Here is a 14,897-nt window from a genome sequence, read left to right on the forward strand (position 1 = left end):
CCCTTGCGGTGAGGACTAGGAGGCAGTGCTGCCATGGGCAGAGGCTGCCCACATTCCCAAGTTTATGGGCCTATGAGAAATACCACAGAAGGTGCCAGACAGCCAAGGTCATGATCTCCCAGCTCACCGAGGCAGAACTGAGGTTTTTGGGTAAACCCAGAACCCTGGGTGGTATACACCAGCCATTCGCCTCCAGTATCCCCTCAGCTGCTCCTGCGTCTAATCACTTCTCAGGACCCTAAAACCCGTCCCCACCTACCCTGTTCAGTTTCAAGCTGCAGGGCTGAGCACAGACAGATGGGCCTTTGCCCACCAGAGGTGTGACCGGCCTCCCACAGGGGCAGGAGCCTAACCCTGGACCAGAAAGTGCTATACTGTGGGGCAGTGCGGCCAGTGGGGGAACAAGGGGACTTGAGCATTCTCTGGGGTGCTCAGAGGCAGACGGGACTGTGGCCAGAATAGTAAGTATGTAAGTAAATCTCCCAAAATCACTGTTACAAAGTTCCACCTGCTATACAGATTTTCCAAAACACAGAAGAGCTGAAATCGAGGTTTGGCCTGCGTCAGTCACTTCCGGATCGGCTCCAGGAAAACCCCTTCCCTTAACTTCCCCAATGTCTAGACGTTGCTTGTGTTCCTTGGTTCCTGGGCTCTTTTTCCATCTTTGTACTTCACAGCTCTAATCTCTGCTTTCACAGCCGCCCTCGTGCAAGGACCCTGTGATGACACCAGGCCACCTGAGGGGGGGTGTCCATGATAATCACCCACTTCCACATCCTCAACAACATCTGCAAAGTCCTTTTGCCATGAGAGGTGACATAGTTGCTGGTTCTGGGCTTGAGAAATAGGTGCACTTCAGGGGTCTCTGTTCAGCCCCTTGGAACACATCCATAAACCCAGGACCCACGGCCTCCTCCTGGGAGCTGCATCCGCCACAGGCTCACAGCCTGCATCTCTCAGCAGACCATAATGCTACAGGGAAGGGTGGTGCAGAAATGGGATGGGTAGCAGGATGTCCTCTGCAGCCGTACTCCTAGACTGCAAGATCAGAAATACCCAGAACATTCCAACCGAGGACGGGCTCTAGGGCAAGGGCTCCAGCCACATCGACACTCACATCTCAACAGTGAAGACATGGGTACACCGGGCTGCACCAGTGGGGAGACTCCTGGGATAGGAGAACAAGAAGGGACAAGCTCAGAGAACCAGACACAGTGCAATGCTAGCATCACAAGGCAAGTGTAACACGTGTACAGCAGGTCCCCTTGTCACAAAGAGGGCTGAGATCTCAGGTTCCAACCCTAAACCTGTTCTGTCCACTTATTTCAGGCACCCACCATAACTATTAGTAACAGGACAGCCACTCTATTAAGTCAAACATGGTCGCTTGAAGACAGCAACTCGGTGGCTCTCGGGTGAGCATCATCCATAGCATAGATAGGATGGACAAGACGAAGTCACAGGATGAGTCACAGCCTGGGAAGGGTGGGGTGGGGTGGTGCCAGACAGCACCGCTCACCTCAGAATGGTGCCCGGTGAGAGCCCTGTGAGAACACGGGGAAAGCCTGTCCCAAAGCTGGGGGGCGGCAGAACTCATGAATTGTTTACATATGGGATTTATGGAGAGACCACAGTTGACCACAGGAAGATGCATGGATGAGAAGGACCATGGCATTTGCATGCAGTGCTGAGGGGACAGGCTTAGCTCAAAATGGTACACAGGGGCTTCCTATCCCTTAACAAGGGCATGCTATTTCATGGGGAACAGCAGGGGATGGACACTCTCCTGAGTGGGCCTCTTCCCAGGTGTACACACCCACTTTCCAAGAGGTAGTCTTGAATAAAGACTCTTATTTTATTTCTCACTTAATGGCTTTGTGTCCATGTGTTAGTGTGTGTGTGTGTGTGTGTGTGTGTGTGTGTGTGCAGTACCCACGGAGACCAGAGGAGGGTGTCTGAGTCACTGGAGCTGTATAGGTGGGTGGGTGCTGCCTGATGTGGGTGTTGGGAACTGAACTTGAGTCCCCCTAACCACAGAGCATCTTCCCAGCCCCAGTGCTGTCTTTAAAGGGTACTTGAAGGTGCTAGAGCTCCCTTGCCCTCACCAAGATGGGCCTCAGGAGAGGTTCTCCAAGAGTGATGGCACCTCTCAGAGTTAACTCTCCTTGTGCCTGGCCCCAGCCTTCCTGGAGTCATCACCAAGATGGCCTGGAATGTCTGATAAGGATGCCATGGGAGTTTCTCACTACACTTACCGAAGGAGCCCTGACATGCAGGCTGAGAATGGAGCAGCATGGCCCCGTGACTCTGTCATCTTGATGGTAACTGTGATGACCCCAGGGATGGACGCTCTGCAGTGGCAGCTCAGCTGCTTGTGGTTCTTGCTGGACTCAAGGCTCTGTTAGTCACTGGCTATCTTCAAAGCTCTGTGAGTCACTTGCCATCTGCACCTATCAACACTAGCCTCTGGCTCCCTTCCTTGGTTCTCACATTCTAAGCCCACTGGGAAGATGCAGGAGACACGGATTCAGGCTCACAGCCTGGGATGGTGGCTTGCCTTCTAGATGATGCTGCACTACCTCCCCACCTCCAACAGAAGACTCTGGGTACCAGGAGTCAGCACTCGGAGCATTGCTAGGGTGACACCCGCGATGATGGAACCAGCCGTAAACCGGGCCCCACATCATGGGCTCCACCACCCTCTAGTGCAGGGGTTCTTAGCCTTCCTAGTATGGTGACCCTTTAATGCAGTTCCCTGTGTTGTAGTGACCCCCTCCCAACCATAAAGTTACCTCCTTGCTATTCACAACTGTAATTTTGCTACTGTTGTAAACTGTATTATAAATATCTGATAGGCTGTATTATAACTGTATTATAAATATCTGATACGTGACCCCAAAAGGGGTCATGACCCACAGGTTGACAACTACCGCTCTAGTGGGAACCCTTGCTTATAGAGCAGCCTGCCCTGCTATGACAATAGAGATGGCAGTGACAATAGAGTTGAACACAGGTCCCTGCTGTTTTCAATGTCAGAGTCTAAGAAGCCGGTTCCTGATGGCTGGTGAGGGTCTGATGCCTCCTGTCTTTCCTATCAGTCACAACCAGTCCAGACCCTACAGTGTGGCACATGCCAATAACCTAAGACTAGCCTGGAGGGCATCCAGGGAATTGGCATACCTGTACATAATACACATTATGGGTCCCATACTATGTGGAGGTAGAATGGGGACCCTTTAATCAACTGGCTTCTTTCTCAAAAGACTATGAAATTGCATCTGTGGAAATGCAGAACCAGAGTTCATTTCATCGCATGGTCATGCCACTGGTAAGGAAACAGGACGGGGCCATCTCTGTAGCCTTAGCCATGCAGAAAACAAGCCTGGGGTCAGGCAGTCACGGGGAGTGGAGCACATGGATGTGCTTCATGGTTTCAACAGACTAGGTTGGAGCCCGTGAGTGTGTGTGTAGGTCTGTTGGTGCCCCGGTGCACAAGGATACACACGTCTCCTCCCTGCCTCCTCCCTCCACTCGTCCCTTTGCCCACTAGGGAAAACACAACAGAGGAACCACAGGAGACAGAAACACTGGCTGACTGGCCAGGACCCAAGGCCCTGGTGAGTGACTCAGAGCTCACTCACACCCAGGTTGATCCCAACTTCTCTGAGTCCTTCTTGTCCTCATATGCCTACCGCCGGGCTTTCCTGAGGTGTGGAGGCCACTGTGTGGCAGCCTATGTCTATCTTGGCATTCTCACACTCTGGGGAAAGCAGGCCGGGGCAGGTGCTGGGAATAGCATGGCTCCTTTGCTATAGATGAGGAAATTGAGGCTCAGAGAGAAACATCGACTACGAAGGTTGAGGGTTCTCCCCACACGGGCTTGGGTCCAACTCCGCCTCCCTGTTCCAGGGAGACTAGCTTCACCCAGGGCCCCATGGCATCTATATAGAAACTACGTTGGGTCCCCTGTGCACATGCCCAACACTGGGGATCTGGTGGTGGCTTACATGGGACATCAGGTCTGTGGGAAGGTATCCCGTGATACTTGCTCCTGCTTCTCAAATCCTCATTCGTGAAGTCTTCTAAAGCCAAGCACAGCATCATGTGTCTTTAATCCCAGCACTCAGAAGGCAAAGGTTGGCAGATCTCTTTGAGTTTAGGGCCAGCCTAGCTTTCAAAGTGAGCTCCAGGGTAGCAAGAGCTACATAGAGAGACTGTGTTTTAAGCAAACACACAAACAACAACAACCAAACAACAAAAAGAATTCATCTGGGAACTGACAGGGCTGTGGCCAGCAACCCTAGCCTCTGAGCTATCCCTCATCCACCAGAGTTCCAAAATACAAGGGAGACAGTAAAACAAAACAAATGGAAGCTAGTTCATTGGATGCTTGGGGGTGCTGGGATACACACATCAGCTTTCAGCCAGCACCGTGGCCTTCTGGCTGTTATTTCCCAACTTTCTGTATGTGGTAAGGGCGCTGCCTATGTTCACAACAGTAAAAACACCTACAGCTGAGCAGGTTCCTAAAATCCCAGGGGAGCGGCCACATTTGCCACTCACAGCCACTTCCAGGTGGTCTTCAGGGCAGTGGGAGGGGCTAACACAGGGTAGGCTCAGACCTCAATACTGAGGTAGAAATTCTGCCTTTCTTTCAGCATTTTAGAGCTCTTGTGCTCCCTTCTAGACCACAGACACCACGGGGGGACAGGTTTCTCACTAACTGACACCTGTGCTCTGGACTGTAGATCAAAGGTACATGCCACCAAAGTTTACCTTGGGGAACCAACAACTTTATTGGGTTTCCTTACAGAGCCTGGGTGGAGGTTACTGACAGGAATATGGGTGCTTTCCCCAAAAGGCCACTCTGGAAAGTCTTTATCCAGAATGGCTGTTGGCTTCCCCAGAGCCATACAGATGGAGCCTCTGCCCTCAATCCTTCCCCCACCTATAGCCTCTAGCCCTCCCCCAAGACCTACAGACCACGTGCAATCAGGGCAGAAGAGCACACAGCTATTTGGAATGAGGGAATTGGCTACTCAGGTGAAGGCTCCCCACCCCACTTCTAAGGGAAAGTCCACAACCAATAAGCTGGGTCATGATGATCGCCTGCAAGCGGGCACAGGTGATCTGGTGAAGATGGTGGTAGACTGGCTCAGTGGATAACCGTGTAAACGCCCTCACAAAGGTACGGCACTAATCTAACAGGTGTGTCACTGCAGAGCGCAGAGGCAACACACGGGCAAGCTCTGGGCTTCCCACAGGGCAGCATCCTCAAGCCTGAGACTGTGACTCCCCTGTCTGCTGCCTCCTGACTCTCACAGACCAGCCCAGGCTCCCACACTTGCCTGTGTGGTTTCCAGAGAGCCAGCCTGGGGCACCTTTTCCAGCCCTGAGGCTAACACAATGCACTGACACTGAGCAATAAAAAACACAGGATGTTCCCTGGGGCCCGATGGCCCCTCTGAACCCCAAGTTTAATGCCGCATAGTCTGAGTGGGGCAGCTATTGACCCAAAATACCAAGTCTTATGTGAGTCCCTCACTGCCCCCCCCCAGCTGTTCTGCCCACTGGAAGAGATGTCTCTTGGGGCCCGTGTGGGTCCCCCAGCCACAGATCTGGGCCACTGAAGTAGCGTCCAGCGTCCTCCCATGTCCCTGAGGCAGAAGGCACCAGCCAGCGGGAGGCATGCCCACAGAACAACCGCCTTCTCTGTCCATGAGTGGTGCACAGGAACAAAGCACACTTAGACACATATAAAAGAGGCATCCCTTCCCTCCCTGCAGCCTCTGGACTCCCTCCCAGCCTGTTTAGGAAGTGCAGGTCCTCCAGCCCTCCCTCTCAGATCATTTCTTTGCCCCACCTCTGCCCATAATCACCCGAGGACCTCCAAGGAACACCAAGACTCTGTGGGGGACAGAGAGAGAACCACTGTGCAGGCCTCACACGGGACACTGCACCTATGGGCAGAGCAGGTCATGAACACGTACTTGGTGTCCAAAGACAGGTCCTGCAGGACACTCTGCCCAACCCTACCTGGACGCGGCGATCTCGGCCTTCTGCTTGGCGATGGTGGCTGCCCGCTCGGCTGCCTCCACGGCCCTGTCCACCTTCTCCCGGATCTTACTGGCACGCAGCGGGATGAGGTTCTTGCGCTTGCCGCTCACGAGCACGTTCTGCTTGTATTTCCCCTCCTCCTTGGTGCCATCGGGGAACGTCATGCACCCGTAGCCATGCCGCCGGTTGCTGACCCACTCGCCCTCATACTTGAGCCCGTCCGAGCGCTGGCTCACGCCGAATCCTGAGCGTTTGTCGTTCTTCCACTCGCCCACATAGGTCTCAGTGGTGGTGGCGTCGATGTCGTCCTCTATGACGGCCAGCTCGGCCTCGGCCTCACCCAGGCTGATGGTGGAGTGGATGTCGCTGGCCGTGGAGCTCACGGTGCTCATACCCGCCTCGCTGCGGAAGGAGCTCTGCTTGCTTCGCTGGCTGGCCAGGCTGCTCTTGGATTCAGACTTGCGCAGCTTCAGGCCGCTCAGCAGGGAGCGCCGGAACAGCCCCTTCTTCTTGCTCTTTAGGATCTCCGAGTCACTGTGGGCCACCAGCACGAAGCCACCGCGGGACACAGCTGGGCTGCCGGCCACTGCCGGGGAGGCATCCGGGTGCAGCGCCGCACCGTTGGTGTGCTCGCTGCGCAGGGAGTTGATGGACGTCCTCAGGGGCGAGCGGATGACTGCGGCCATGCCATAGGGGACACTCTGTCGCACACCGTAGCCCTGGCGCATGCCACCAACCCATTGGCCCTGGTACGTCCCTAGGGAGACAGAAGAGAGAGGGGTGAGCTCTTGGGGCAGGATGTGGGTGACAGGTGTGTGGGACACCCACATCCACCTGCCCCTCAGAACCTCTTCATTGAGGGTGAATCCCAAGTAGATTTACCTGGGCACAGAGGCAGGCAGAGGAGCCACAGCGAGGCTGTAAATTGACCTCATTGGTAGTAATGTTCAAAGGCGCCCCTGTCTTGTTTCCCATGGCTGGATTCTGAGACTGCAGTGGGGTATGATACAGAGAGGCAGAATCCAGAGTGACCCTGGGGAGCCTTCAGAGGGAGGTAAAAGAGGGAAGGAAGCATGGCCTGTAGAATGCTGAAGGCCATGAGTCTCTTGAGGGCTCCCCTTAGGAGAGTGAGGTCCCCACTGCTGCTACTGGAGGTGTCCCAGAAGGCTAGCCCGTCTACTCGATGGGCACACCCTAGATGAGCATCAGGTGCATGGGGAAGGGACAATGAGCAGACCACAAACACAGTAGGACCAGGAGCATAGAAACACGCCACCTCTATACTGCCCTGTCCACAGGAGTCCAAAACAACTTCGTGTCAATCATGGTCAGCCTTGTGGCAAAGCCATAACATGGAAAATTAGCCAAGAAAAGTTGGATGTATTGATATCACCATACCAAGGCACAACCTTTGCACCATAAAAGTAAAAGCGGCCAGGCATCAAAGGACAAATCCTCCTGGTTCCACCTATAGGGATAAAGCCCCAGGGGCGGGAACAGGAGTTCATGGCTAATGCCCCTCCCTGGGGGCCATGTTTCCATTTGGGGTGATGGCGAAGTTCTAGGGTCGATAGTGACTACATGGTGGCACGTTTAATACCACTGAACAGCATGCTGAAAGGTGCCACGGAATGTGCTTCGGAGGCTGAGGCAGGAGGATTATTTGAGCCCAGAAACTCAGAGCCAACCTGGGTAAAACAGCCAAATTCTTTCTCCAAATAAGAAAGGGTGGTTGAGGGCCAGGTGGTGGTGGCACACGCTTTTAATCCCAGCACTTGGAAGGCAGAGGCAGGTGGATCTCTGTGAGTTCAAGGGCGGCCCGGTCTATAAGAGCTAGTTCCAGGACGGGTACCAAAGTTACACAGAGAAATCCTGCCTTGAAAAAAACAAAACAAAAATGTGAGAATGTGTGTGCGTGTGTGTGTACATATTCATGGATGTGTGCAAGTGTGCACATCTGTGCAGAGGTAAATTGTTGGTGGCTGTATTCCTCAATGGCTGTTCTCCACTTTGTTAAGACTTAAAATTTTTAGTTAAAATATCTTAACTAAAATGTTCTAAAAGGTTTAACTTTTAATTTCACTTATGTGTTTTCCTGCGTGTACGCAGTGCCTGCAGAGGCCAGAAGAGGGCACCAGATCCCCTGGAATTGGACTTACAGGAGGTTGTGAGCCACCTAAAGTGGGTGATGGGAACTGAACTTGCGACCTCTGGAAGAGGAGTGCACACTATCTGCCACTGAGCCATCTCTCCAGATGTTCCACCTTCTCCTTGAGACAAGAGCTCACTAAACCTGGAGCTCACCAATTCAGGTAGACTGGTTGGCCAGCAAGCATCAGGGATCCACCCACACTGTTGCAGTTCCAGGCATGTGCTATACACCTGGCTTTTTACATGGGTGCTTGAATTGAACTCAGGTCATGTGGCAAGCACTGTACTGACGGAGCCATCTTCCGAGCCCCAAGATGTTAAGAAGGCACTAGCAGCAACAAGGAGACAAGGGGACATTCAGACCCCCACTCCCGTTCCTGTCTGGCTCTGCTATGACTGTCTGACTGGAGGCAAGGTCTGGGACCCCTTCAGATTCCCTCTATGCAGACCCAGCAGAAGGGCTCATCACCCTGGGAGGGGCTCTTCCAGCCCTCGACAGCAGATGCCCCGAGGCGGACACTGGTATCATTCTGAGGCACAAGGTGTCAAACCAAATGATTTCAGCACAAACTTGGTTCTCTCGTGCATTCTAAAGGCACAGCAGGCCAGGACCTTTCTCTTCAGATGTGACATGACTGGGACTCCATAGTAGTTACCTCCTCTGGTCCCTTATGCCCCCCATCACCCAGGACCCCTTCCTCATTTACAGACCTCTGAGATAAATGCATGCCATTGTCAGGTGTGAGCCAGGCAACCCCACTCAGGGTCCACGTGCGCACCATCATCACTCTCAGCTGTTTTCTCCCCTCACAGCCCCCAGCCAAGTGGTCCCAGCCAGATCAGACTTAAGGAGATCGGGTTAACTGAGGCTGAGTTCACAGAGTGTCTCCCTAGTCAAACCCAAGCCCTCCAGGTCAACCCAGCTCATGTTTCTCCCTAGCCACTAGCAACACACCAGTCACTTGAACCAACCATCCACATACTACACTGGCCCAGACTAGTACCAGGTTCCTGAAGGGCCCAGAGTGTCCTTTCCTGGCTACTCAGGCACCAACCCCACACTGCAGGCACATAGCTTTTACGGATGTGTGGCTCTCAGCAGTAACAGATGCTCAGGGCTTTGGACAAACCTGCCCAGAGCTGTGGCGTCCTTGGTGAAACATAACTGGTGGCCGACAGCACAACCCAGTGACAGAACGCATACTTAGCACATGCGAGGGCCTGGGATCCATCCCAAGTCTTACACAGAAAGAAAAAGAAAAAGTCCGGCATGATGGCTCATGCTTGCAATCCCAGTACTGGGAAGGCTAAAGAAAAAGGATCATCATATATTTGAGGCCAGCCTGACTACTAAGTGAGACTCCTTGACAAAAGCAAACAAAATAACAAAACAGAAGGAGAAAAGAAGAGAAGAAAAAGTGGCCAGCAATATAGCAAGGTTGGCTTCTCCAGAGCTGAGCCTGAGATGTAGCTACCCATGATGGTCACATAGGTGGGGTCAAGGAGAAGGGACAGGACACAGAGGGTCCTACAGAGAACACACTGGAATCCACCCCACCTGGATGCAGGGGCAGACCTCTCTGAATTCCCACATGGGTCATTATGTGGTCTCAAAGCTGGGCTGGGACAGAGGCCTGCAGGGAAGGCAGCTGACCCGGGGACCAGCCCTTCAGTCCATTGCCACAAAGGTTGGAGGCCACTGGTCTGAGGACCAGGACGGGCACCCTCTTCCAACCTGATCTGTAGCCATCCTCATCCATAAAGGACAGGGAGGCTGCTGCCTGGCAGCCCTCTGCCCACAGTGGCCAATGGGATGCTCTAGGAAGCTGGGAGGATGGGAGTGTCAGCTGTCTTGGCCAGCGAGTGCATGGCACCGAGGGTTCAAGCTGTGCCTCGTGGGCTTCAGCCAAGAAGTGATTTTCCCAACCATTCTGGGGAGCAGGCTGAATCCATGTCACCCGAGTAAAGAAGGTACCAGGGCACTGTCACGGTAGGGGACTGTGCCAGACAGGCCTCTCAAGTGACCATTGTGGACACTGTAGTGCTGCCCCTGAGAATGGAAATCACCTGTCGAGCTTGTGTTCGAGAGGAGAAGCACAACACTCCAAGGTCCCGATGGGGTGGATCCTACCATCGCAGAAGTACGCCCCGGTGTCTTAGGCATAAAGGCGGGACAGGGAGGTAGGGAAACCGTGCCTAGCATAGCACATAGTAACAGCATGTTCTAGAACCTTCTGTGCTTCACAGAGGACCTCTTCCCATTGTTAATAATGGCAGTGTAATAATGCATTGCATGGGTGTCTCCTACCACAGAAATCACCACTGGGTCCGACCTGTGGGTCTTACCTTATTTTTTGTATTACTTACTTCATATTTATTTATGGTGCTAAGGACTGAATCATGGGCTTTGCACACACCAGACACAGACTACAAACCGAGTTAAACGGTCACCCACACGTTGCCTATTTATAAGGGCTGATATTCATACACAGTATCAAACTTTGTCCTTATGACACATCCCCAGAACTAAATTTCTCAGTCACAAGGAAGGTTTTCTCAAGGTCTTTGGCAAGTTATCCTTAGAAAAGGCCATGAGAATGACCACATCCTTGTGATCACCAACCACAGAGTGACATTCTAAAGCCTGGCGCGGCTCTGGAGAGCGATGGCTACTGGAGAAGTGTGTTCACCTGATCCCTCCAACCCAGGGATGGAACTGTATGGACACACGCTCTTCCAGGAGATGAAGGTGGAAATGAAGTGGGCAGGACACTGAGGCAGGCACCAAAGGTTTCATCCAGGAAGCCCTAAAATGAAGTCCCAAGAAAGCACAAAAAGGAAAAACCAAATACTGAGATGATGGTCTCCCAGAACAGGAGGGTCTACGTGCTGAGGACCCATATCCCTGCAGAATGAACGGAAGGACATGGCAGCAGGAAGTTTCCAGAAAAACACAAAATGGAGCATACAAGATATGTATACTTATGGCACATGCCTTTAATTCCAGCACTTGGGAGGCAGAGGCAGGCAGATCTTTAAGTTCAAGGCCAGCCTGGTCTACATCGGGAATTCTAGGACAATCAGGGCTACACAGAGAAACTGTCTCGAAAAACAAAAACGAAACAAAAGAAACACTACCCAACAGACAGAATGACACAGGACTGCGCAACAGCAAGGCTTCCCTGATATGAAACTGAGCCCCCCACAAGGCACAGACTCTGAATAAAAATGATTTTTCATCTGCAGTCTACACCAACATGTCAATCAAGCGATTAAGACACACAAACGTGACCTTCTAGGCATCCTTTCTCAGAAAGCTACTGCAGGATGCGGTCCACCAAAACAAGGGAAGAACCTAAGAAAGAGGAAGACAGGGTGATCAAATGGGGATGATGATGGAGGGGCACCGAGACGAAGAATCGGCCTGGAAACAGACTTGGATTTGCATGGTTACAGAGACCTGACAGGTGTGCGAGGAAGAGCTGCCCTGAGAGGTTTTTCTTATTGAGCATCTGGAGGGTGGGGGAAAAACTGACCAATGATTTAAATAAAACAATACAATTAAAAAACAGTCGATTGCTAACTCAGATTGTGCACGGAAAATGTACATTGGGGAACATTGCTTGACTCAGCAGTAATCCAGCTTGCAGTGGCAAGGATGAAAAACACCAAGTATGGATTCCGCTTTAAAGTTGTGCTCCAACACTGGGGTGGCCAGGGGAGGGGATGGGGACGAGAATCCGAGGTTCTCCGTCTTCTGGTGTAGGCTGTTGAAGACCTAACACCAACTGCATGCTTACAGAGGCAGGTCAGCCTCTGAAGGAATGTGGTATCTAGTTGTGGAATGTGGCATCCCTGGGTGGCGTGGCTTGCTTGAACTCTGAGTCTACCACAGTCTTCATAAGCTGTGGACACATGCGTTCTCAGACGGGTTTAGGGACAGGAGAAGACAGAACTGACAAGAGGGAAAGCAGCCACCAGGGACGAGTCAGACAGCAGATGGAGGAAGCAGGAAGGTGACCAGAAGGTGGCCACTTTGGAGGACACATGCATCACGTTTGCATAACACAAACATGGAGTCAGGAGAGGTCAAGAGCAACCCCATCTTCATCTCCACGCTGCCTGAATGAGAGGTACCATGAGCAGCGTAGGGTCAACGTGGCGGCTTGAGGAGCTACCTGCATGGTCCACCTCAGCCTGAGAAAGGACAAGCCTGACGCAGTCAGCTTTGTGAATGACAGGCTACACCCTAGTGGCCTGAGCATGTGGACTTCATAGTAACACTTCTCTCGGCTGACCACTGTCCACACTGGAGCAGCATGGGGATGCTCTTCATAGTCCTAGTAAAATAGTTAATGTGACTTTCACAGAAGTTCGGGTTTAGAGAAGTACAGTGTTTCTCCACAGTGGTCCCCAAAGTCTCTCTGTCTCCACAGAGGTTCCTTGGGTCTCTGTGAGTCCCCAGGGAGGTCCCCAGCATCTCTGTATGTCCCTGTGGAGGACCCCAGAGACTCCATGTTCCCCGTATCCTTATCACCTTTCTCCAACTTCCCTCTACCCAACAGAGAGCAGGTTGCTGGCAACTCAGAACCTCGGGGATGAAGATGTGACCCACAGTGACCTTGGCTCTGCTCATTGAGCACACGGCAAGCTGTGGTCCTCAGTACCCAAGGTCCAGGGACTCTCAGTGGGTAGCTGGCCTGCCTCAAGGGTTGGGCTGCAGGGCATAGAAGGAGGACAGGAAGAGGCCCATGCCAGGAGGACGGAGATGAGCACTCAAAACGGGTTTCCCTACCATGCACCACGTGCTTGGCAACCCCAGCCAGCCCATCATCTTACAGCTTCTGCCAAACATGGTCCTGGGGCAGGTTCAGCTTCCAGACATGAGATGTGACTGGAGAAGCTCTTCAAACATTCGGCCTCATGTCACCCCGCGGTAAGCATTTCCTCTAGTGTCACGGTCTGGATCAGATACCACTGGGGCCAGGTGTTAAAGGTCAAGCCCAAAGGCATGGAGGCCAATCCTGGCCTGGGATCTCCAAGCCTTCTCTTTCTGTATATAGTTTGATTAATCTCAGAAACTCATTACAGTCACAGGAAGTAAACCACCACACTTGGAGAAAAGAAAGCAAAATGCACACATCTTCCATGAGAATGTTCACCATGACGGTCCACAGCGATGATGTCCACACAGCCCAAAGACAGAAGCCACCCACACGTACAGCACTGGAGGAAGGACAAAAACAGTGCGGTCCACCTTGGCAACAGAATATTACTCAGCTATGGAAAGAAACAACACTCTGACACCATGTGCATGGACCTTGGACACATGAACGTTGGTGACAGAAACCAGCTGCTCAAAGCCACCCCCGGCTTGGGCAGATCCAGAGGATTGAGAGCAGGTGACCTTCAGGGGCTGAGATTGAAAAGCAGAGAAATGATCCCTAGGTGCCAGGTTTCTTCCCAAGACGGACAAACTGCTGAACAACAGCCTGTGCTGATGATTTAGGACTTCAGGACACCGAAGAAACCACCAAGATGCATGTGCTTCATTTTTTGTTTTGTTTTGTTTTTTGAGACAGGATTTCTCTGTGTAGCCCTGGCTATCCTGGAACTTACTTTGTAGACCAGGCTGGCCTCAGACTCACAGCGATCCACCTGCCCCTGCCTCCTGAGTGCAGGGATTAAAGATGGATGCCACCACTGCCCAGCAAGCAGCACATTTTAAACGAGTGAACTATGGATGGTGTGGATTTTATGTCAATAAAGTTGAGTTTATTTTTTAGATTAATTTATTTTATACACATGGGTGTTTCTCCTGCATGCCTGTTTGTGCACCATAGGTGTACCTAGTGCCTCTGGAAGTCAGAAAAGGGTGTCAGACCCTCTGGCACAGGGGTTACAAACGATTATGAGCTGCCGCCTGGGTGCCAGGAACTGAACCTGAATCCTCTGAAGAACAAGGCTCCGTGTCTGTTTGGCTTCTAGGCCATGGGTCAGTGGAAAACCTCCATCTGCACCCAGAGGAATGCTGGGCCTCGGATGGGCTTCACCAAATTTGGGGAGGCAGCAACAGCCTTCCTTTTCCCTGACCATGGGGTGAAGGGGTCCTGCTCCCTTCTGCTGGTCATCAAGGTCCTCCATCTATCCTAGAAGTGGGAACAAACAGGGATGTTCTATTATTGTTATGCTCAGAACTACTCAATCCATTCTGGGGCTCTGTGGAGACCACCCATGACCCAGAAAGCTGTGCTGCGGGCCAGGGGTGTGGCCCAGCTGTACCCCTAAACCTCCACGAAACACCCAAAACCCACCCAGAGGATCCATGCGTCCCATGCAGAGAGGAGGCTGGGGCTAAGGCCAGCCTTGATCTCTGATTCCGGACCTGGCCTTTCGTCAGGAGAGGTAGGATGGGCAGGGGCTGATCAAGCGAAGTGGGTAAAGATCACATTCTCTTTTCACTGGCCTGTGACTGTCCTCCATGGAGATGGCATGTCCAGTCCCAGTGAACACAAACAACCCTGGACAGCACTGCACAGACGGCCTGATCTGGCTGTGAAGTTGGGGATCAGCCTCCCACCCACTCTGCCGGACACTGGAGTGACCAGCCAAGGAGGTCCGGGGACAAGGATAGCAGAGGTTGTACCCCTACATCTGCCCCTGCATCCCCCAGGGACGCCAGTCAGGGA

General features: G+C 52.6%; 1 protein-coding gene across 1 annotated transcript in view; it reads right to left on the reverse strand.

The window, feature by feature from the left end:
• Jph3 (junctophilin 3) overlaps positions 1 to 14,897 on the reverse strand; it is a 50,779-nt gene that overhangs the window by 24,395 nt on the left and 11,487 nt on the right. Inside the window, exon 2 of the mRNA XM_057753679.1 lies at positions 6,037 to 6,814. Within this exon, the coding sequence (XP_057609662.1) occupies positions 6,037 to 6,814 (778 nt within the window). The remainder of the gene's footprint in view (positions 1 to 6,036; positions 6,815 to 14,897) is intronic.

Source organism: Chionomys nivalis, chromosome 21 (genome assembly GCF_950005125.1).
Source record: "Chionomys nivalis chromosome 21, mChiNiv1.1, whole genome shotgun sequence".
Taxonomy (NCBI): domain Eukaryota; kingdom Metazoa; phylum Chordata; class Mammalia; order Rodentia; family Cricetidae; genus Chionomys; species Chionomys nivalis.